The sequence below is a fragment of the Rattus rattus genome, chromosome 8, assembly GCF_011064425.1.
Source record: "Rattus rattus isolate New Zealand chromosome 8, Rrattus_CSIRO_v1, whole genome shotgun sequence".
NCBI lineage: Eukaryota > Metazoa > Chordata > Mammalia > Rodentia > Muridae > Rattus > Rattus rattus.
Genome location: NC_046161.1, coordinates 101216191 through 101239239, shown reverse-complemented (window position 1 = coordinate 101239239; position 23049 = coordinate 101216191). Strand labels below are relative to the sequence as shown.

The window sequence follows — 23049 nt, the reverse complement described above, 5'->3', positions numbered from 1 at the left end:
CTAAACTTGGTAAGGATCTGCCCAATCAAAGGACGCCGCTCCTCTGCAGGCAGGTTTGTCCTGCTGTCGGCTGATGATTCTTCCCATCCAGCTCAACATTTGGCAAGAGCTAAAAGGTGGCACTTGTCTTCCATAAAGCTCTTAGATCAGAACCCTTGCGCGCAGTTAGTGCCACAAGTGGTCCTCATGGACGAGGTTATTATTAATGTCGTTGAAAGACCCTAGTCATCTCCATGCGAACCACGGTCCCTTCGTGGAATAGCGACAATTCCAAGTCCGATAGGTTCTGTACTCGGATAAACAATTTAGGAAGCCTTTACCCACCCCTAGCTGGGAAGGCTGGAAATGATCCTGCGGGTGGCTGTGAATGGGTTCCGCCTGCGAGAGGCGGGGCTCCGCGCGACCTCCCGGGCCGCCCTGACCCCAGGCTCCTCCTCCAGCCTGACTCCCCGCCCTTTGCACAGTCCTAGGAGAGGCGGGGCGGTGGCCGCTGCCACAGACAGCCAAGTGTAGGAAGCCAGGCGGTGGCCGGCCGGGAGGAGGAGGAGGGGCGTGTAGACTTTGGTGGCTAAGTGCGACAGGGTCGGGAGCCGCGGACTTCCCCCAGCAGTGTAGCGCCGCTCCGCCCCGGAGTGACGCCCTCCCGCCCATGGGCCTGGCCCGGGGCAACCGGCGGGCGGCGCGGAGGAGGCGGCGACAGGTGGCGCGCAGCAGGGCCAGAGCCCGGTCAGGCCATGGCCGCCTCGGAGCGGCTCTACGAGTTGTGGCTGCTCTACTACGCGCAGGTGAGCCCGTCCCGCCCCTGGTCCACCGGGGTCCCCAGATTCGCGCGCGCAGTGTCTGCTGCACCTGCGTCCCGGTCCCCCGGGGCCGCAGATAGGCGCGCGCACGCGGGAATTCAGCTCCGCGCACACGTGCGTGCCCCTGGCCGCCGGGCTGCCTGGGGCATTTGTGCCAGGGGACAGCGTTCGCGGGTGCGCGCTGAATTGCAAGTCCCCAGCGAGACCGCGCAGCCTCAGTTGCCCTGGCCAGTCAGTTCTCACCCTTTTCACGACTGGGTAAACGGAGACCTGGAAAGAGAGGGACTCAGTTTGCATGTTGGCTGCTTCGTCCTAGGGGCGCATTCGCGATTGGTCGTTGTGGCTAGAATGTCTTGTAGGCTAGGGGATCCGGCAGGTGCCACTCCTGACAAGTACATCAGACGTTAGTCACCTCAGACTCCTTCAGAGAAGTACTTAGTGATGAGCTCTTATTGTACTTGAGGCAACCTTAGCCTACCTCCATTCTGCAATGGGACAGGGTCGGTGGTGAAGCCCGGAGGGATGTCTGAAAGGACTCTCATTTCAAGCTGCCTCGGCTGGTATCCGAAGGGGAGTGGAGGGGCTGTGATGCCTCTGATTCAAACTCTAGAAGCCCCACTTTCCTTTTTGCACTGGAAGCAGGGAGTGATCCTGGGGTTACGCCTCCCTCTTTGCACCTGCTTGGCACTAGGTGCCTAGCTCAGGTGTGCCCTGGACACAATGGTCCATTGTGTGTCCTTGAACAGCTTGTCACTGGGAGAGCAGGGATATGGGGAGAGTTCATGCTCTACCCTGACCCTCTGAAGAGGCTGGCTGATGGTTTGTCTCTTAGGAACATAAGGTCTACGTCTGAAGGGCCACAGCTTCTTTAGTCTTGGGCTGGTGGCACGTAGTAGAGTCCCACTTAGGGTAACCCAGTCCAAACCCATTGCACCTTTAAGCCTCTACTTCCCGACTGTAAAACTGGCACAATTTTGCCCTCCGGCCATCTGGACTTTGTAAAGAGGGAGCCACTATGGCTGGTGTAGGTCAGAAAAGCCTGCCTCCCCTCCATTCAACCTCTGTCTCTCCATCTTCAGGGGAGATAACCGTGTGAAGAGAACTTAAACCAGGTGATGAATCTGAGAGTTGTCACTGCTGGGTTTTCAGGCTGGGTGGTAGGCTGCTGGAGATGTGGTCCGGCTTCCCAGGACTGCGCCCTTTTATAGTTGCTGGGCTGTTTGGTTTTGAGCTGTTAGCCACTTCTGTCCGGTGTACTCCCACCGCCTCCCAGACCGCTTAGGTATGGGGCACAAGCTGGTTGGTTGTAGTTGTGGAAGCCCAGATAGGCAGGGGGCAGTCTGGGACCAAGCCAACAAATAAATCCAGGATGTGAGAGCAAACTCAGGAGTCGGGTGGGGCTGGGCTGCCTGGGGAGAGGAAGCCAGGCAGCCTCCCAGTGCAGCCTTCCTGCCTGCTCCAAAAACACCGTCCCAGTCCTCGGTGCTGGGCTCCCAAGGAGAAAGGGTGCTGCTAGGGACCCGTTGTGTGTGTCACGGGGTGTGTGTAAGGCAAGTGTGGATCTGACAGGTGTTCGGAGACCCTCAGAGCCCCAGCATGATGGCACATGCCTGTAAGCCCAGCATGAGAGGGGTTGAGGCAGGGGGATTGCCAAAAGTCTGAGGCCAATCTGGGCTACAGAGTCTAGTCTCAAAAGGAAAGAAGAGACCCTTTTTGTCAGTCCGCAGTCAACCAGCCAGCAGCACAGGTGGCCCCTCCCTTCAGCGGCAGGAGCTACCATCTGCTGGCAAACCTGTTTCCCCAGTTGTGGGTCTGGGTGAGGACCAAGGGGGAAGCAACCTAGTTCCTGTCCTTCTTTTCCCCTAAAAGACCCCAGATTTAGAGCTGCCTTCCCTCCTCTACATGGATCCTGCCCTCTCGGTGGGCTCTTAGAGGAGATAGAGGGAAGGGACAACATCAGAGTGCCCCTGGATATTACTTACTTAGAGTTCCTCAGGATCCTCTTGGGGAAAAACAAGGCAAGGTCATTAGGAGAGTTCTTTTAGCCACCCAAGCCTTGGTCTTGTGGTCAGGAAGCCTCAGGTGACCCTCTACCTCGGACAACACCTGTTGTTCTCTTGGAGCCTCTCTTAACCTTCACTGCCCTTGCTTACCGCTGCAGAGCTTCCCAGAAGCTAACGTTTAGTAAGTGTTCCCTTCCCTGGGTGTTAGCTGAATGACTGGCTAAGATGACCAGGGTAGTGACCAATCAAGGCAGTTCTCCCAGAGCATGCAGAGTGGGGATTTTGAGGGCTGGAGGCCAGGAACAACAGGAACAAGCACATAGTAGTTGGAAATATAAGAAGCAAGCTTTCGGGGTTGGGGATTTAGCTCAGTGGTAGAGCGCTTGCCTAGGAAGCGCAAGGCCCTGGGTTCGGTCCCCAGCTCCGAAAAAAAGAACCAAAAAAAAAAAAAAAAGAAGCAAGCTTTCCTCAAACATGGCACCTCTTTCTCCCTCCCTCTCCCCATCCCTTCCTCTCTGTCTCTCCATTTTCCTCCCTCTATCCCCTTTCTCTCATTCTGACCACCCCCTCTTCACCTTTAACCCCAGCACCTGAAGGCAGAAGCAGTCAAATCTCTTGTGAGTTCCAGAACAGCCTGGTCTACAAAGTGAGACCCTGTCTGAAAGGGAAGGAGGAGGAAGAGGAGGAACAGCAGCAGCAGCAGCAGCAGCAGCAGCAGCAAGTGGTCTGAAGTAGGGAGCAGGACAGAGCCACCATGGTGAATGGGTAGAGCACATCTACCAGAGTGACCGCAAGGGAGAAACAGGAGAAGCACAAGAGGACCAGGAGCCTGGGACAGCACCTGGCATGCTGGCACTTGGGAAGCATGTAAAGATACATGCAAAATAGGATGAGATGAGCAGTCCCTCTGCAGGCTGGAGCAGTGGTGTTGCACGTGTACACACACACACACACACACACACACACACACACACACACACACACACACACACACACTGATGGGGGAGCTGAGGATCACAAAGAGTCTGGCAGGACAGAGAACCTGAGCTGAATTCTCTAATTCTGCCACTAAGGAAGGACTCAGAGGTTCGGTCAGACTAGAAGCTCTTTAGTTTTGCTCACCTTTCTCTCTTTTATCCTTGACCAGTGATCTCTCCTGTCTCACCTGTCTCATGGACACTTCCCAGGCCTCTCTACTCCTCTAGATCCTTAGCTGGGTTCTATCTCTTCTTAGACCTCAGTTTAACGTGTGTGTGTGTGTGTGTGTGTGTGTGTGTGTGTGTGTGTGTGTGTGTGTGTGTGTGTGTCTGTGTGTGTGTGTGTCTGTGTGTGTGTGTGTGTGTGCATGCATATGTGTGTGTGTGTGTGTGTGTGTGTGTACATGTAGAGGCCAAAAGACATCGGATGTCTTATTTTATGTGTATTGGTGTTTTGCCTGCATATATGTCAGTGCATCATGCACACAGCTGGTGCCCGGTGCCCACAGAGGCCAAAAGAAAGCATTAGATGTCCTGGAAGTGGAATTAGTCAGTTCTGAGTCACCATGTGGGTGCTGGTAATAGAGGCCAAAGCTTCTGGAAGAGCATCCTATGCCCCTAACCACTGGGCCACCTCTAGTCCCTCCACCTTACTACTTATCTAAACAGGGTTTCACTAGTAGCCCTTTGTGGTCTGGAGCTAGTTATGTAGGCCAGGTTGGACTTGAACTCAGAGATCTGCCTGTCTCTGCCTTCTGAGTACCGTGTCAGTCCCAGAGTTTGAAACCAGGTTGTCAGCCCTGGCAACAGTGCCCTTACCTGCTAAGCCATTTCACTAAACCTCTACTGCATTGGTTAAGCTAGACTGGCCAGTGAGCTTAAGGGCTGCCCATCCAGGCATCCTGCCCTCCCCTCTCGGAGCTGAGGTATGGATGCTTGCCCTGGCTTTTATGGTGCTGGGGAATCTACTCACACTTGTGCAGCGTGTGCTTTACTGGCTTAGGCAGATTCCTACCATCTCTCGTTCACTTTCTTTTTTTTTTTGTTTTGTTTTTTGTTTGGTTTTTGGTTTTTTGTTTTGAGACAGGGTTTCTCTGTTAGCCCTTTGAACTCAGTTAGTTTTGATTTCCAACTCGGGGCTTGAGACAGGGCTTTCTCTGTTCAATTAGCCCTGGCAGGTCTGGTGCCCCCTAGTCTGCTCAATAGACTGTTGGCATAATAAATAAATAAATGTTTAAAAAAAAAAAAAAAAAAAAAAAAGAGATCCAACTCCCAAGTGCTGGGATTAAAGGAGTACCCCACTACTGCCTGGCTCTTACTTTCTTTTTTCTTTTTTCTTTTTTTCGGAGCTGGGGACCGAACCCAGGGCCTTGCGCTTGCTAGGCAAGCTCTCTACCACTGAGCTAAATCCCCAACCCCGTGGCTCTTACTTTCTTGAATGGGCACAAATACCCAGCTCTGGGTCCCTTCCACACCTGAGGGGCAACTGGAATTTCTTCCTTCCTGCTCCTGTTGCTAAGGCAATTGAAGGAGGAGGGAACTTTAATGATAGAAAAATTAGCATAGCCTGGGCTTGGAGGGGAAAGGCTGATATCCTTGGGGTTGTTATGACAACTGAGGAGGTGATGGGGAAGTGTGTGATCCCCATGGAAACAGGGTCAGTTACTATGGAGACCATGGCAGGAAACTCTTGTTTCCATAGTGATAGGACAAGGAAAATGGCTAAGGACTGAAGTGTTATGGGACCTTTAGGTCCTCTTTGTCCTTCAGGTAAGGGGCAGAGGCTGGCCTGGACACCCAGGTACATACACCACTCTGCTCAGTTGCTTTTGCTCCATGGACAAGTTCCCGTCACCTTCCAGCTTCATCCCATGGTCTACAGTTCTTACAACATAGCTAGATGCCGCCGTTGGCCTGACACTGCCCTCTCTCCTCCTGGAGAGATTTTAGGCTTGAGAAGCTATGCTGTTCATACCTACGTCGACCCTAGTTCTTCCTGTCTATACCTGGAGGTGGAGGTATCTCTGACGGAAAGGGGTCATCCATACTGAGCCGTGATCACTCTCCCTACTGCTTGGAACTCTTCCCCAGGGAATACATTCCACTGTCCCTGCCTAGGGCAGCACGTTGGGATTGCCCTGGAGGCCTCAACTCTGCACTGACCCAAGGGCTGTCTCCTGCTTTCACTCCTAGACAGGGAGGGAGGGAGGGTTGTCCTAGAATGCCAGGAATTTGGGCTGACCAGAGCCCCTGGTTTGCAGCTCCCGATCATCCCAACCTTTGGTAGGTGGTACAGGTGGCACCGAGCTGGGCCTGGTGGTGCACTCATTTAAGCCTTGTACTTGTGAAGCAGGGGCAGGCAGATCTCTGTGACTTTGAAGTCAGCTTGGTCAACATAGTAAGATCCTGTCTCTACTCCCCCTGCCCCCCACAAACCGAGATCGTCGGGGCTCAGAGTGTTTCATGTTAGGTGACAAGCTACCCAGTGTTTAAACAGGGCCTGGGTTCCAAGACTCATACATACCCTCAGCCACTGATTCCATTAGCAACCCCAATTCCATTAGTAATTGATAATCCCTACCTGTACAGCAATGCATTGTATCTTCAAAAGGTTCTGGTCCCGACTGAGGACATCTCTCAAGAGGAAACATGGGAGATAAGGTGTGTGCATCCCTGTGGGGTGGGAACAGCAAGCCACATTCTTGAACTGGGGGTGAGAGGCAGCACCTATGCAAAGCCTCAAACGCCGAGGAAATCTCGATTGGCTCTGAAGGTGGAGCCTGTGACAGAGTGGTGACTGACTGGTCCCATGGTGCTGGTGATGTCCGCTTGAGGCTTTCCGTACTGGGCGTGAGCTCGTTCACACGGTTTCACAGGCGGTATGGTGTCAGGCAGCTTAGTGGCCCTGTCCCTCAGGTAGAAGACTTTCCTCCAAACAGTGCCACATAGACTTGCCCTCAGCCCACCAGAGTTACCTCTGAGTTCTAAGAGAATGGAGATCTATGCCCAAGCAGGAACTGTGTCTCACTCACCCTTGGGAGCTCTTCCTCCCAGTCTCTTTAGAGTGTATTTGGGGCCTGTTGGGGACAGGTTGGGATGATGATCAGCATCTGTCCTTCTGGAGACAGTGGCCTCTATTTTCTCCCCTGTGGCAAGAACAAGTACTTCCTCATGATCGGAAAGTCTCTTGGGTGAGCTTGGCCTGTGTGGTTGTTCCTCATCTGTTCTTGGTGTCCCTTCAGAGCTGGAAAGGACTGGAAGGAGCCGATGAGGTAGAGGCTCTGAGATAGGAATATAGGTCTCAAGCCCCATAGCCACAACTTCTGGGCTCTGGATCCTGTCACAGGCAGCACAACCAACCATCTTGCTCCTGCTCACTTCCCTGCCCTGCCTCTGACCCCTGCTTCTGGAGAGACGCTGATATTTAGCACTATAGCTCCAAGCAATGGAGCTGGCCTGAGGCTTCCTAGGGAGCAGGAGCGAGGCCCCAAAGACGTGGACAGGCAGCCATTCCTGTCACTTGTTCTGTGCGTTTGAGTCTCTCTCATGCCCCTTCAGAGTTCATGCAGCCTGCCTGGATTGGCCTAACCCTGAACCCAGCTCAGCACAATTTGGAGAGTTTACAAGACTAGACAGGCCAAGGGATAGAAAGCTGGAGTCATGGGAGCTGGGAAGATGGCTCAGCGCTTAAGAGCACTGGCTGCTCTTCCAGAGGACCCAGGTTCAATTCCCAGCAACCACATGTCTGTAAATGTTTTGTCTGTCTGTTTCCCTTTCCAAGCTTTCCTAGCAATCTCCTTCCCCATCATCTGGAAGACCAAGACCAGGGTGCTCAGATTCTGAGAAGCACAGATCTGGGATCTGACCCCTCACACAGACATACATGCAGGCAAACATCAATGCATACTAAATACATTTAATATTAATATATATAAAAGAAAATTGGACTCACCATGAGGAAGTTGGGAAATTCCCGCTTAAGTACCCCATGCCAAGCTACTGAGGTAGTAGAGTAGGGTATAGAAGTCTAGGCCAGAGGGTATCAGGGTCAGAAACTACACCTTAGATATATCAGGGGCCTAGAGGGCCAGGCACAGCAGTTGGCCCTTTATTCTAGAGGTGGGGAAGGGTCTGATTGGGGATTTAGGTCCCCATATTTTGGGTCACAGAAAACTGGTTTAACAAGGGTTAGTTGGGGATACAAGATGGAAGACAGTGTTGGGATATTGTATGCATTTGTGTGTGCGTGCATGCTTGTGTACGGGCATGCGTGCGGGTGTGTGCGTGTTGCATGTGTACATGGAGATCAGAGGTTGACTTCCTCACTACCTCATTTTCTGAGACAGGGTCTCTCACTACACCTAAAGTCCGTAGAGTAAACTTGGCTGGCCTTCGAGCTCCACGGACCTGCTGGCCTCTGCCAAGCCCGTAGCTGAGATTAGAGCATCCATCGCTGATTCTGATTCTTTATGTGGTGCTGGCTGGCATCTTTATTCTTACATGCAAGCATTCGGGCTAGCCATCTTCCAAGCCCAGTATTAGGACATGTTTAAAACCAGAAGGGGTCTACGAGGCCGTTGAGGCAGAAGTCAGGGTCAGATGGCCAGCTTCCCTGACTAAACAGAGATCTGACTCCATTAGCCCGAAAGGTGTAGCTGGAGCCAAGGTGCTGAGTGTTCTCTGAGGCTTTCCACGTTCCTTAGCGGGGTCAGCAGAAATGCTCTAGAAGCCCTAATGTGTTTGCTCTCCATTCTCTTTGATGAAGTGTCTGGGAAGGTCACCTAGAAGAAGGAAAGGTTGATTTTGGTTCGTGGTTTGGGAGTTTTCCATCCATGTTTGTCTGGCTCTGGTGCTTGTATGCCTGTACAAGGCAGAGGAGAGCCGCTTTACCTTAAGTCAGACACGGAGCGTGGGGAGAATACACACAAGCCAGCTGTGAGGGCTTGGGGACAAGATACAACTTCCAAGGGTATGTGGCACTCCCTCCCCCTCCCAGTAGCCTAGATTATAAACCTATCAGTGGATAATCCGTTAACTAACGGTTAAAGCCTTGCTGATCAGATTACTTCCCTAAAACCCCACTAAAGCCGGGTGGTGGTGGTGGTAGTGGTGGTGGCGTGCACCTGCCTTTAATCCTAGCACTTGGGCTTGGGAGACAGAGGCAGGTGGATCTCTGAGTTCAAGGCCAGCCTGGTCTACAGAGCATGTTCCAGGACAGCCAGAGCTACACAGAGAAACCCTGTGTCAAAAAACAAGCCAAACAAACAAACAAAACCCCCACTAGAAGGCTTTTGCATTGCCTTGGACACAGAAGCCTTTAGGGTAACCCTCCAGGTAATATGTCTCTTCAGAATCTGGGTACAGTGGTGTCTCCTGGTTGATGGGGATGGAGATTGATAGGAAGGCTTGGAAAGGCAAACAAACCAACGAAACCCAAAAACAACAAAAACCAGGCCAGGGGAGATGACTTGGTGTTTGCCTCACAAGCAGAGGACTTGAGTCAGGATCCTGAGAACCCAAGGAAAGCTGAGCAGCATGGCATCCCATGTTTGTGACCCTAGTGCTTGGGGACAGAAATAGGCAGATCCCAGGGGCTTGAGAGACCTTGTCTCAAAAAAAAAATAAGGTGGAAAGTGATAGAGTTGTGTAGACAGATAGCTCTGCTACACACACACACACACACACACACACACACACGCATGCATGCAAGCATGCACATGCCCACGCACATGCATGCACACATACATGCACACACATGCCACTATAAATAGTAGATAAAGTGGGCAAAAAAGACATCCAGACACAGTGGATAGCTGCTCCCACTAGATTCTGGGGAGCCTGGCCCAGCTCTGCTGGCGTCTGTCCAGGTTGGGACATGCTACATAGAATTCACAGGCAGCATTAACAAGCCAGGCCCCCTCCAGGCCAGTGGCTCTCAGCTTTTCACAGGATTGCCTAAGACCTTTGGAAAACGCAGATATTCGTATTACAAGTCATAGCAGTAACAAAATTACAGTTCTGATGTAGTAATGCAAGTAATGTTATGCTGGAGGGGGACACCACACCATAAGGAACTGTCTTAAGGGGCCCCGGCACTAGGAAGTTTGGGAACCTCTGCTCTGTAAAGTTCTGGAGATCCTTAGATGTGAGGTCCCTGCCCCTAGGAGCAGTCTCAGGCCCCGTGAGCTCTGAGTGCTATTTTCTCTTCTTCTCCTGTCTAAACTGAGAAAGGTGATTGCTCTCTGGTGTCAGCTGGTTGGGCTCCAGATGTGGGGAGGGACCAAGGTCCAGGCCGGGTCCCACCTCCATGTCCTGGAAATGGCATTAAGTTTTGGCAAATGAAGGCAAATGGCTAACTGTACCACTAAGCAAAAGACCCATGGAATCTAGGTGGGTGGCCAGGTCCTGGGAAGGAACAAAGATATGGGTGCGTTTTGCATATTTTCCCCAGGCTTGAGGTTCTAAGTCAGGCCAGGAAATGTGGGTACTTTGAATGAAGGGTACCTGACACCCTAACAGTAAAGATGGCGCCCAGGGCAGTGTGATCCCACTACATATGCCATAGGCCCTGCCCACAGCATCTTAGCAGCCCAGGGTGCCCCAGGGCCCCTCCACATCCCTGCGGTCTGCTGGGAGGAAGCGGCTGCCCTTCCCCCACCGTGACTCTGCGCTTCCTGCCCCAGCAAGGGCAGAGGAAACGTCTTTTTTTTTTCTTTTTCTTTTCTGTTGTTCACACCATAGTTTCCTTGGCGGCGCCCATACACGGGCTCAGCCACTACCCACCCCACTTGTCCATGGAACCAACTCTGGGGCCTGGGGTCCAGGTAAACAACAAGGGTGGGCGGAGGTTCCAGGGCAAAGATGGGCTGTTGTGCAAGGATGCTGTAGTGTTGGGGTACGGGTGTGACTTGGGTGCCTGCCGTCCAGCGGTGTGTGTGCATCCTGGAACCCATAGCGCCAGGAAGTTTTCAGAAGGCGGTGGCTGCAGAACTAGGTGAAGGTGGCAGGACGGGACACAGGCCAAGGCTCTGGGTAGACAGCAGGTAGCTATGAATGGGCCACCAGCAGCCGTACGTATGGCCACGCCCCACTTAAGCTCCTCCTCCTCTGCCTGTGCCAGGTCTCTGTGGTCCCAACCATCAGAAGGTGGGAACAAAGACTGAAGCTTGGACTGAGAGACTTGGACGAGGTCCTGGAGGTGACCTGTCCACACCACAGTCCTCCAGCTCTGACCCTTCCTGTTCTGCTGGCCCTGTCCTCCTCCCTGTCACTCCAACTGTTATCCATCTATCCTCAAGAACTCCCCTGTCTGGGGTTGTTATCCATCTATCCTCAAGAACTCCCCTGTCCATGCCTTTCTCTCCTCCCCTCTCATGCTCTTGAACCCTTTCTGTCAACAGAAGGACCTTGGCTACCTGCAGCAATGGCTGAAGGCCTTCGTGGGTGTCTTCGAGAAGACCATCTCCTTGTCTTCTCTGGAGCCTCGAAGGTAAGGCTGAATCTGCCTAGAGGCCAGGGCCAGGCAGGCAGGACTGCCCTTGGCACTCAGCAACCCTCCTTACAGGCCAGAGGAGGCAGGTGCGGAAGTGCCTCTGCTACCCCTAGATGCTCTACACGTGCTGGCAGAGCAGCTGGACCAGGACAACCTGGAGCAAGCCCTGCTGTTGCTGAAGCTTTTCATCATTCTCTGCAGGTGCTTTCTCCTTGGGGTCTTCTGAGGGTGGGCAGAAGCATGGATGTGTGGGCCCACCTGGGGGGTGACGGGGCCCTGGAACATTGGCATGACTTCTCCCCTTCTTCACCCCCAACCCCAGGAACCTGGAGAATGTGGAGGCTGGTTGGGGCCAGGTACTGGTGCCCCGTGTGCTGGCACTGCTCACTGGATTGATGGCTGAGGTGAGGGGCCCACCTGGATAGGGCAGAGACAGCTACCGCAGGTATGGCTGACTAACCCTCCCTCTGTTCTCTCTCCCTACACTGCAGCTGAAAGGATCCCCACCATCACAGGAGGATTGTAGCACCCAGCTAGAGAATGTGGCCCTGCATGCTCTGCTCCTGTGTGAAGGGCTCTTTGACCCCTACCAGACTTGGCGGCGCCAGCACAGTGGGTGAGACCCAGCCCTCAGACAGGGCGACTCACAGGAGGCCAGGGGGAGGAAAGGGATGGGGTCATTGGTCTAAACGCCTTATGGAACTAGCCTGTGTGCAGGCTGGAGGAGAATGACCAGTGACCTGACCAAGACGCGGTGAGAGTCCAGCTGATGGATACCAGTGCCAGGCTTCACCCCAACTCTCCCCACCCCCACCCCCAGGGAAGCCATCAGCTCCAAGGAGAAGAGCAAATACAAGTTCCCTCCGGCCGCCTTGCCCTGTGAATTTGGAGCCTTCTTCCAAGGTTAGGCCCCACCCTAACTTCCCCATGCCCCACCTGGTCCTGACCACAAACCTAGTTGCCTAATCCCACCCACCCGACGGAACTCCTTGGTGGTCTGGCGTGAGCCGCCGGAACCTCTAACAGCCAAGTAGAAGTTTAGGGGTAGAGAAGAGAGAAAAGGCAGGCCTGGGCTAAGTTATTATTTCCTAGGTTGGAAGGCAGGACTTGCTTCCAGGTGGGGTGTCGACCTGTCCCCTCAATTTCCCATCTTCCTTCACTCCTGGCTCCTCCCAGGCCATGTTCCCTGTCCAGCCCTGTGTGTACCAGCTATGCACCTGCTTCTGTATTCCTGGAGGAGTGAAGCCACTTGTCCCCATGTGTCCCCCTGGCTTTATCCATTAATTTGTTCATTCATCTTCTCTTCTAGGCCCTCCCTCTCCTCTCACGGGAGAGGCAGTGGCCAACACTTGGGCAGGAAGTGGCTGGACAGAGACCAGCAGGGCAGTGGGAAGGCGGGTCCTTTTGGATCATTTAGCAAGAGGAGAACCGGAGGTGGGGGGTGGGGGTGGCTGGAGCCCTGCCTGCATTTCCTACAGCCTGGGCACTTAGGACCAGCTAGATCTGTTCTCGCCCGTTTGCAGGACCCTTCAGTGGCAGCCTGGCATCCTCAGGATTGATGCTCATTCCTCCCCACTCCTGTCCCCACCCCACCCCACCCCTCCTCTTCTTCACCACGTGACTCAGGCCTGGGCCCTTCTGCCCTCCAAGTTTCAGTTCAGTGCCTGGCACCTTTCCCAGCTTAGCCGGACAGGGCCACATGTGAAGCTGTGAAAGGCCCTACTACTCCCCAGTGGTAGCCTGGTCCCCAGATCAGAGAACCAGAAACTCCCACTGTGGAAGTGGCAGAAGGAGCAGGATTTGCATCTGAGAAGCTAAACCCTGGGTCTCCGTGGGCAAGACAGTGGCTGTGTATCGCTCTGGGACACTCTCCATTTTGGCTATAAGGATCTCGGGAGCTGCCTAGAGGCTGGCCCCTATGTCCCTCAAGCACCACTGTAGCCCCTGATCTCTCTAGCATTCAGCCGTGACATTTTAGACCCAAAGCCTCCCCCTTTAGGTGGGGACTTTTGCTAGGCTTGGCTTCTACCCCACATCCCCATGCTGGGGTATCCCAACTCTTGTGCAGTCCTTTGGACCATAGTCCTACAACCTTGGTGACATTGTCCTGCCCTGCCTACCACCCAGAGAGCCTGCAGGATGCAGAACGTTTGCCTCCCACGTTGCTGCTGCGTCTCATCCACCTCTTTGGTGCCGTCCTTGCAGGAGGAAAGGTATGTTGGGTCCTGAGAATGTCGACCAGCGGGCAGCCCTCTCAGCACCTTGCTTCTGGATGAGTCTACTGCCATTTTTTGCTCACCCACAGGAGAACGGGCAGATGGCTGTGAGTTCTGGCTCTGTGCAGGGACTGCTAGGTGTGTTGCGGGGCTGGGGCCGTGGCCCAGCTCAGGACCCTCACAAGATACAGCTGGCTCTCAGAGCACTGGTGGGCGCCGTGCACGTCCTGCATGCTAGCCGAGCGCCACCCCGAGGACCAGAGCTCCGCACCCTGCTTGAGGGCTACTTCCACATTCTTAATGCTGACTGGCCAGCTAGTCCAAGTTCAAGCCCCGAAGAGGCCCTTGTCGCCCTACGGGTCAGCATGCTCGGTAGGTACAGGCTGGGAAGGAGGGGAGGTGGGGCGTTTAAGAGTGCCTGCAGGGAAGTCTGACTTTGACCCCTGCACAGATGCTATCCCCATGATGTTGGCATGTGAGGACCGGCCAGTGCTACAAGCTACCTTCCTTAGCAACAATTGCTTTGAACATCTTATTCGACTCATCCAGAACAGCAAGGTGGGTGGGCTTCCACCTGGAGGCTGGGGGGCCTGGAACCCAGGGAGAATCACATAGAAATCCCAGGCTGCTACTGAGCAGACATGGCCGCGGCCTGTGTTCAGTGGGAGGGCCTGAGGCCTGGGCAAGGTTTGTCCCTTCGGGTTTTGGCCCTACTCTGCTAGGAGAACTTTGACTAGGACTGTTTCCCACTGGTGCAGAACCCTGGCAGCTCCCCCTGGTCCTGTTCTAACCTCTTCTCCTCATCTCCTCTACTTTGCCCCTCCCGACAGCTGTACCTGCAGGCCCGGGCGCCCCCTGAGGGGGACAGTGACCTAGCTACCCGGTTACTGACTGAGCCCGATGTCCAGAAGGTACCACACTGGGGCTGAGCCACTCAGGCAGCACCTCCCTTGGCCACCCACCCCTGGCTCCTTATTTGACCATTTCCTGTGTTCTAGAACGGTGGCTAAGTAGATATGTTTGTGGCTTGACATACCTGGCAGTGAGGGTGACTCTCTCATGCCCTCTCACCCCACCTTTCAAGGTCCTGTCCTAGAGACAAAACAGGAAGTGGTCTTTTGCTTACCTGGTGTTAGAATTGGGTGTTGGGTGTGGCTGGGAGGAACCTTCGAAGCTCTTTACCACCTACCCCATCCCCTACTTGTTAGAAGGAGACACAAGTACAGACCCTAAGAGGTTTGGTTGTCATCACCTCCTACGGCAGGGGTCCCTGAGGGGCCATGTCTTCTGTGGCTCCTGATTCCAACACTAAATGTGCCACATGCCTCACCATCCCCAGGGACTTATAAACCGCAGGGTGTCGGTGTGTGTCAGGGTGCAGACTGCAATAGCATGGGGTCCTGGTGCAGCACCTGTGGTAGAAGACTACAGGCTTTACGCCCGGCCCCCAACTCCCAGAGCCTCTGCTCTGGCCCTGATTTCATGAGGCAGCTCACACGTTTATTGCCTATTCTGACTTTCTACAAGCTCACCTGTCCATTCAGTTCCAAGTCAGGTAAGCTAGGTGACTCCCCTGACCCCTGGCTTTATTTACAGGCCAGAAGGGAAGGTTGTCTGAGGGGACTTGGCAGAGCTGGGAGCAAAGAGCCCATAGGGCTAAACCTGGCTTGCTGTCAAGCTCTCAGCCCCTCGCCCCTCAGAATGGATTATGGGAGTCAGCAGCATGGCTCTTAGTGTCAGCTAAGCTGAGCCACGGTGTCCTCACGGATTTAGGAGATGGGGGACGGGGTAGGATTTAGAGATCTCGAAGGTTCTTCTGGCTCTAATGCCCTGTGATTGATGGCCCCAAGACCCCCAAATATCTGTCAATCATCATGGGTGATGGGACACTCGATGGCTTGCTTGCACGTGTGTGTCTAACCTGGGTGGGGTTGTGGGGACTGGTACCAGTAAGCCCACCAGAGAACAGGAGGGGTGCAGAGGCAGTATGCACCATTGGTCTGTGCCAGAGGCCCTTCCCAGCCTGAGTTTCTTCCCAGACCTCTTTGCCTGGCAATCTTGCCCAACTCTGCCCTGGCCTTGTCTTTATGAGCCAGCTCATAGGATAGCGGCCCTGGAGGACTGTTAACTGTGGCCAGTGCAGTGCGAGCTGTGACTTAGCCATACCTGGCAGGGCCTGAGATGAGACCTCTACACTAGGTCTCAAGGGCTATCCCAGGAGCGTGAGATATGAGAGCACTCTAGTTCAGGCAGCACAGCTTGTGTGGCAAGGAGAGGGCCTGGTGTTCACAGGGGATTGCGGGTCCAGTAGATGCCCTGGACCTTGGTGTACCTGGCCCTGCACCCCTTTTACTGTTAAGTACTGCCAGCGGTGACACCCTGGCCGCTGCTTCTCCTGACTTCCCCTCTACCCCAAGGTGCTTGACCAGGACACCGATGCCATCGCGGTCCACGTGGTCAGAGTGCTGACCTGCATCATGAGTGGCTCCCCTTCGGCCAAGGTGAGGATGCTTCACTCTCTGTGACAGGAGTCAGAGGTGGGGATCATTGTCTTCATGTTTTCAAAACTGGCCTGTCAGTCCTGTTTCCTGGAGAGCATGTGACTGCTGTTGCCACTGGGGTGTGGTTCCACAAGCTTGGTGGGTGTGGTCATCAGTGTGTCCTGGGAGTTGGGTGTCCTGGGCCAGGGCCGTATAGGGAAAGGACACAAGAGCTGACCATCATCTGTAGCCTCCTGAGATGAATACAGGCCGCTGGACCCTGTGTTGTCCTTGCCCTTTCTGTACTGTGATCTAAGGCAGAACTAGCGAAGGTGTTCCACAAGAGAAGGGATCCCGTGGGTGGGAGCTGCCCACAGAACCTACAGCTCTGCTCACTCCATGCTCTTTTTCAGGAGGTGTTCAAGGAACGCATTGGCTACCAGCACCTGCAGGAGGTCCTGCAGAGTCATGGGCCCCCTACCCACCGGCTGTTGCAGGAACTACTCAATATGGTGAGGACTGGGCTTGGGGCCTGGGTCCCAAAGGCAGCTGGCCTGAGCCAGTTCCCTATGCTGAAGGACTGTTACTGTGGCCAGTGCATTGTGAGCTGTGGCTTAGCCATACACGTCAGTGCCCTGAGATGCGGCCTCTACACTATAGGCCTCAAGGGCTAGCCCAGGAATATACGTACAGTTGGCAGCTTGACCATACTAGGCTACAAGCCAAAGCATGGAAATTAGTCGGGCTGATTGCTTGGTTTAGTGATCCTGATCGTTCACCTTTGGCAAGGCACCAAGACGGGAGGGTTGCTTTCCTATACTGTAAGCAACAGGAAAAGTGTCAGAGCTGGCAAGGGGCCACAGTTGACCCAGGATTGTCACGTTCTTTCCACCTACAGGCTGTGGAGGGTGACCACAGCATGCACCCGCCTCCCCCAATCCGCAATGAACAGCCAGTGCTGGTGCTGACGCAGTGGCTCCCAGCATTACCCACAGCCGAGCTGCGCCTCTTTCTGGCACAACGCCTCTGGTGGCTCTGTGACAGCTGCCCTGCCAGCCGCGCCACCTGTGTGCAAGCAGGCCTGGTGAGCTACCTGTTAGAGACACTTAACACGGGGACAGCCCTGGGAGCCCGCTGCCAGGAGCAGCTGTTTGCCTTGCTGCAAGCTCTGGGTCGCGTGTCCCTACGGCCCTTGGAGCTGCGTCGTCTGCTGCGCCCCCCACCGGGGCTGGACTCAGAGTCGTGCGGAACTGAATCTCAGAAGGCTCAACATGCAGGTGCCATCATCCGGGCGCTGTCGGGCATGGCACGCCACCGGGGTCCTGCACGTGCCCTGCGCTATTTCGACCTCACCCCCAGCATGGCTGGCATCATGGTGCCACCCGTGCAGCGATGGCCAGGGCCCGGCTTTACCTTCCATGCCTGGCTGTGTCTACAATCCACAGAGGCAGCTACCTCAGCTCCCAGCCGGCCCCTCCAGCGAAAACAACTGTACAGGTAGGCGTGTGACGGCCAAGGGCTAGGGACCCACTCGGGGGCAAGCAGGGAGGATCAGGCATAACCGTCTTGCTTGCCCCCAGCTTCTTCACCAGCAGTGGCTCAGGGTTCGAGGCCTTCTTCACGGCAGCTGGCACCCTGGTGGTAGCCGTGTGCACACGGAAGGAGTACATGACTCTGAGCTTGCCCGAAGTGTCCTTCGCTGATTCTGCCTGGGTATGTTCCCATCCTCCTCACGTGGCCCAGTGTGGGATGGGGAGCACCAAGAGCCAGCCATGGCTTGAGCCATCGTACCTTCCCTTCTAGCACTCCGTGGCCATTGTGCACGTGCCTGGGCGCCGACCCTTCAGCCAGAATCTGGTCAACGTCTTCAAAGACGGCCATCTGGTCAAGACAGCACCTCTTCGCTTCCCCTCCCTCAGTGAGGTATGCCAGGCAGGATTTGGGGAGGCCACGGGTCAGTTGGAGGGGCTTGGACCAGTGTGACCTGGAACCCTGTCTTTAGCCTGTACCACTCTGAAGTACATAGTTTTGGGAGCCATGAGCTGGCTATAGGTGGAATCCCAGGCTTTGCCATGGTCTGACCCGTCTCCCATTCCTGACCCTGCAGCCTTTCTCCTCCTGCTGTATCGGTTCTGCTGGGCACCGCACAACGACGACTACCACAGGGCTCCCTGTGTCGTCAGTCTCCACTGCCTTGTCTCACACTCACCCCTCCCTCACCCGATCCCAGTCGGTCCCAGCCTCCACAGGCCTGGGCTGGGGGCCTGGGCTAGGGGCCCCTCCGCAGGAGGGCAGCATCAGCTCCACCCTTGCAGGCACCCAGGACACTCGGTGGGGAAGCCCCACATCTCTGGAGGGCGAGTTGGGGACTGTGGCCATCTTCCACGAAGCCCTGCAAGCGTCCGCCCTGCGGATCCTGTGCATCCTGGGTATGTAGCACCTGCTGTCTGCATCTCCCGGCCTCTACCCCAGTGTCCCAATTCCAGGGCATCAGATTTGCAAAGTGCTCAGGGGTACCCAGGGAAGATGGCAACCCTGGGAACCTGTCCTCTGGGCAGACAGGGGAGGAGGCAAGCTGTGGAGAGGGTTTGGCCGGAGGACCTAAGGTCTAAAGGTTTGGCCTTTTCTCTCCAGGGCCCAATGAGCCAGCACCCTTCAAGCCCGAGGGTGAACTACACGAGCTTGGCGCCAAGTTGCTCCTCCATTATTCACCGCAGGTATTTAGGGATTAGGGGACAGTCAGTGCCTCCTGGCATTGCCCTCTGGTTCCCACTCTCAATCTGTCACTCCCTTCTCCATGTGATCCAGGCCTGTAAGAACAATATCTGTCTGGACCTGTCCCCCGGCCATGGTCTGGATGGCCGCCTGACAGGACATAGGGTGGAGACGTGGGATGTGAAGGTACGTGCATGTATGTGTATGTGTACTCAGGTCGAGTGGTGCACTGTTGGGCCCTGGCAGGGTTTGGGAGACCAGTTCAACAGACCTATACTTTGAGTCCAGGCTTAAGGCAAGATGCTGGCTGGGAACTGCCCTCTCATCACTGCCCCTCCTCCCAGGATGTGGTGAACTGTGTAGGGGGCATGGGTGCCCTGCTGCCCTTGCTGGAGCGAGTGGCTGTGCAGCCTCAGGAGGCCGAGGCAGGTCCATGTGAAACGCACGACCTTGTAGGACCGGAACTGACCTCAGGCCATAACACTCAGGGCCTGCTTCTCCCCCTGGGCAAGTCTTCAGGTGAGTGTCCTTCACACCTGCAGTTGGGGGAGAGCGTCTTGGTATGGTGGTGGGGATTGTGCTCGAGGTAGTAGCTCCTGGCACACTCTTGACCAGCCTCTGCCCTCTTCCTGGTGGTCGGCAGAGGAACGGATGGAGAGGAATGCAGTGGCCGCCTTTCTCCTGATGCTTCGGAACTTCCTGCAGGGCCACACTGCGAATCAGGAAAGCCTGGTGCAGTGCCAGGGGCCTGCCATCCTCGGGGCGCTCCTGCGCAAGGTGAGACGTGATGGAGGAGACAGGGCAGAGCCTTCCCCACGGTGCTGTCTGAGTGGGGCCTGAGTGGGCAGGTTTGGATGTGAGGATATGGGTAGGAAGGTGGTTCAGGTGACTGTGGCGGGAAAAACTGGGCCGTAGCCCGGCCTGGAGGTTGTATTTCAGAGATGGCAAGGGCCCTGAAAGGCCGAGAGGAAGGATGATTGCCCATGCCTGCTGCTGGGGAAACGGAACTGAGTGGCTGGGACAGAACCTGACATCTCGGCCCCTCCTTTCCCTCAGGTCCCCAGTTGGGCCATGGATATGAATGTGCTCATGTCTGCCCAGCTGCTGATGGAGCAGGTCGCTGCTGATAGCAGTGGGCCCCTCCTCTACCTGCTGTACCAGCATTTGCTCTTCAACTTTCACCTCTGGACCCTCAGTGACTTCGCCGTGCGCCTGGGTAGGTGAGGGGCTTGGGAAAGAGGCCTGGGTTCAGGGCAGGCAGGGCGAGAAACCACAGCCTTGCTCGACAATCTGAGAGGACAGAGCGGGCAGAGCTCTGCCCTGGAGGGTGTGAAGAAGCTTTCTGCTGATGTCCACCCAGGTCACATCCAGTACATGTCTAGCATAATCCGTGAGCACAGACAGAAACTTCGGAAGAAGTATGGAGTTCAGTTCATCCTCGATGCTCTGCGCACACACTACAGGTTAGGCTCGTGGGACCAGGTGGATTTTGGAGGCCCGGCACAGCAGAGACTGGTATGGGGACAGGATGATGTGCTACCCCAGCTCACCTGCCTGTTTTCCCAATCTTGCCTCTCGGACCCGCCAGCCCACAGCGGGAGCGCCCCCTTGCGGCAGATGACCTGCGTACAGTACAGACTTCCCTTTTGGGTCTGGTGCGTGAGTTCCTGGTGCGGAACTTCTCAGTGGATGACATGCAGGTTGTACTGAGCTTTTTGGCAGCCGCCAATGAGGATTGCCAGGTAGGGAGGGTGAGGCTTGGGTGAGAGGTGTATGGGCCAGCGGGGGAACCCCTCCTAGAGTGACATTCTGTATGTCTTCAGGTCGTGGGCACACTGGACCTGTTGCTGGCCCTGCTTCAGGGTTCTCCGGCACAAGAGCCCTTGGCCATCTTCCTGTTGGAGCCGGGGAACCTCGAGGTGCTGCTCACACTGCTGGTGCGGCCAAAGTCAACGCCCCTTTTGAGTGACAGGGTCTGCAAGGTATACCCAGCCCCCTCCTGACCTTTTAATCCCATTTACTGAGGCTGCTGGCTAGAAGCTAAGGAAACTTTAAAGCCATTTTCTCAAGCCTCTTCCGCAGCCACACATCCACGCAGTGACCTCTCCTGTGTCAAGTCCCCCCTGATGACAGCCCCTTGGTCTCCCTTCACACAGATCTTGCGAAGACTGCAGCAGAACGAGCGGTTACCTGAGCGGAACCGCCAGAGGCTCCGGCTGCATGACTGTGGTCTCCAGGGTCTTGTTGCCAGCTTGCCGGAAGGGATTGCCTCTCCCCAGCTCTGTCAGGGCCTTTATAAGCTGTTTGTAGGGACAGGTATGACCTGGTTGGGACTAAGAGGCAGATTAGACAGAGGAGAGGATGCATCTCATTGGTTGAGTGCTTGCCTGGGACAAGGCCTTGGGTTCAATCCTCAACACAGGAAAAAGAAAAACCACAAAGGACAGACGTAGCAGAGGGGCAGCAGCATCTGTCGGGATAGGGCTGGTGGGAAGAGGGAGTGTTCACATGGTGACGGGATTGAGGTAGTCCCCTCTACTGTGTCAGTCCCTCAGGTTGTATTCCCAGACTGCCTGAATCTCTCAGATCTGTTGGCTGTTGTACAGCTCTCCCTCCAGGCTGACCTCAGCGTCCGCCTAGACGTCTGTCGTCAGGTAAGAGGAGAAGTGTGGGGAGATTAAGGGATGGCTTCTGTCTGGAGCTCCTTTTGCCTATCTGGGATGGGGTACCTTCGTAGGTCCCCACTGTTAAGACTTTGGGATGAGGATCTAGGGAAGCAGTCAGATGACCTCTTATTTGCCGTACCCTTGTTTGACAGCTCTTTCACCTCATCTACGGACACCCAGATGTAGTTCGGCTGCTGGCCCGACAAGCTGGTTGGCAGGATGTGCTGACCCGGCTGTATGTCCTCGAGGCCGCCGCCACAGACAGTGGTCCCCCACGCTTTGTCCCAGAGCTGCCGACCTCCTCAGAGCTGGCTCTGTCTCCTCCGCCCACTGAGCTGCCTGCTGAATCTTCCGATGTCTTCCTGCCTTCAGAGTCCCCTTGCCCTGACCCGGATGCCTTTTACCATGCCCTCTCCCCATTCAGTATGCCCTTTGACCTGGGTTTGGAACGGGCCAGTGTTGACTCCGGCAATACTGCTGGTGGCGGCAGCAGCAATGGAACTATTACTCCAGCCAGCCAGCCTGGCACACCCTCTCCGCTGGATGGGCCACGGCCCTTTCCTACCACCCAAGGCCGCCACAGCTCCAGTCTCTCCAACGTGCTAGAGGATGGCAGCCTGCTAGAACCTACAGTCAGTGGGGACGACACCTCTAACACGAGCAACCCCCAGGTGAGGTGACATTGCCTCTCATGACCCCTGCTATCTGGTAGTCACAGAGTGCTGGGCAGGGATCCCTTCCCTTCCCAGCCCACAGCCCACACCACCTTCCTGTCCCCACAGCAAACCCCTGAAGAAGAGCTGTGCAACTTACTCACCAACGTGCTATTCTCAGTGACGTGGCGGGGTGTGGAGGGCAGTGACGAGGCAGCCTGGCGGGAGCGTGGCCAGGTCTTCTCGGTGCTTACCCAGCTGGGGGCCTCGGCCATGCTTGTGCGATCACCAGACTGCATCAAGCGCAGGTAAGAGGGATGCTTCAGGAGGCGACGGGTCTCTGGGAGCCGAGGAGCCCGGAAATTGCAAAGCAGCTACTGAGCCCCTCTCTTGGCCAGTCTCCTAGAGATGATGTTAGAGTCAGCCCTGACCGACATCAAGGAGGCTCCCCCAGGAGGCCTGGCCAACCTTTCCCAGCAGGCACTGTGGCTGCTCCGTTTACTGCAGGATTTCCTGTGTGCTGAGGGCCACGGTAACCAGGAGCTATGGAGTGAGAAGGTGCGACTATTTGGAGGGGTGGGAGCCGCACGCGTTCTGTGTCCTTACAACCTGAGGGAATCTAGTCTAGGAGATGGGAAAGTACACAGGACAGTCTTGAATACGTCAGCATTGGCATCTATAAGCTTGTCTACTCGGGCCAAGGCTTAGGTGGATGACAGCATCGGAGTTGGGCTGGGAATACTTTACAGCGAGAGCAGTGTGACCTTGATTCAAACCTTACTTAGCCTCCAGCACAAACTTTACCTTATTTTCTCCTCACGTATCCCTGGCCTTGTATGGCACAATGTGATATGTTCTGTGTGGCAGCTCTTCGAAGGTGTGTGCAACCTATTGGATCGCCTGGGCGCCTGGCCACACCTGGCCAATAGCATAGCCGATCTCCGCGAGATGGCACAGATTGGCTTACGCCTTGTGCTTGGGTACATCCTATTGGAAGACCCACAGGTGAGCGTGCGTGTGGGCAGCGGAGGGGTGGAGCTCTAGCTG

The 23049-nt window shown here is 55.3% G+C and overlaps 1 protein-coding gene across 1 annotated transcript in view; it reads left to right on the top strand.

The window, feature by feature from the left end:
- The first annotated feature begins 467 nt into the window (after positions 1-467).
- Nbeal2 (neurobeachin like 2) overlaps positions 468-23049 on the top strand; it is a 30077-nt gene continuing 7495 nt past the window's right edge. Inside the window, exons 1-30 of the mRNA XM_032910771.1 lie at positions 468-785; positions 11181-11269; positions 11345-11473; positions 11595-11676; positions 11764-11888; positions 12093-12175; positions 13400-13485; positions 13578-13860; positions 13940-14046; positions 14319-14399; positions 15906-15989; positions 16382-16480; positions 16867-17465; positions 17549-17681; positions 17772-17891; positions 18076-18397; positions 18603-18685; positions 18777-18869; positions 19028-19202; positions 19327-19460; positions 19740-19899; positions 20044-20146; positions 20272-20425; positions 20507-20665; positions 20840-20999; positions 21231-21337; positions 21502-22020; positions 22132-22310; positions 22401-22560; positions 22870-23007. Coding sequence (XP_032766662.1) covers positions 735-785; positions 11181-11269; positions 11345-11473; positions 11595-11676; positions 11764-11888; positions 12093-12175; positions 13400-13485; positions 13578-13860; positions 13940-14046; positions 14319-14399; positions 15906-15989; positions 16382-16480; positions 16867-17465; positions 17549-17681; positions 17772-17891; positions 18076-18397; positions 18603-18685; positions 18777-18869; positions 19028-19202; positions 19327-19460; positions 19740-19899; positions 20044-20146; positions 20272-20425; positions 20507-20665; positions 20840-20999; positions 21231-21337; positions 21502-22020; positions 22132-22310; positions 22401-22560; positions 22870-23007 — 4797 coding nt within the window. The 5' untranslated portion in view covers positions 468-734. The remainder of the gene's footprint in view (positions 786-11180; positions 11270-11344; positions 11474-11594; positions 11677-11763; positions 11889-12092; positions 12176-13399; positions 13486-13577; positions 13861-13939; positions 14047-14318; positions 14400-15905; positions 15990-16381; positions 16481-16866; positions 17466-17548; positions 17682-17771; positions 17892-18075; positions 18398-18602; positions 18686-18776; positions 18870-19027; positions 19203-19326; positions 19461-19739; positions 19900-20043; positions 20147-20271; positions 20426-20506; positions 20666-20839; positions 21000-21230; positions 21338-21501; positions 22021-22131; positions 22311-22400; positions 22561-22869; positions 23008-23049) is intronic.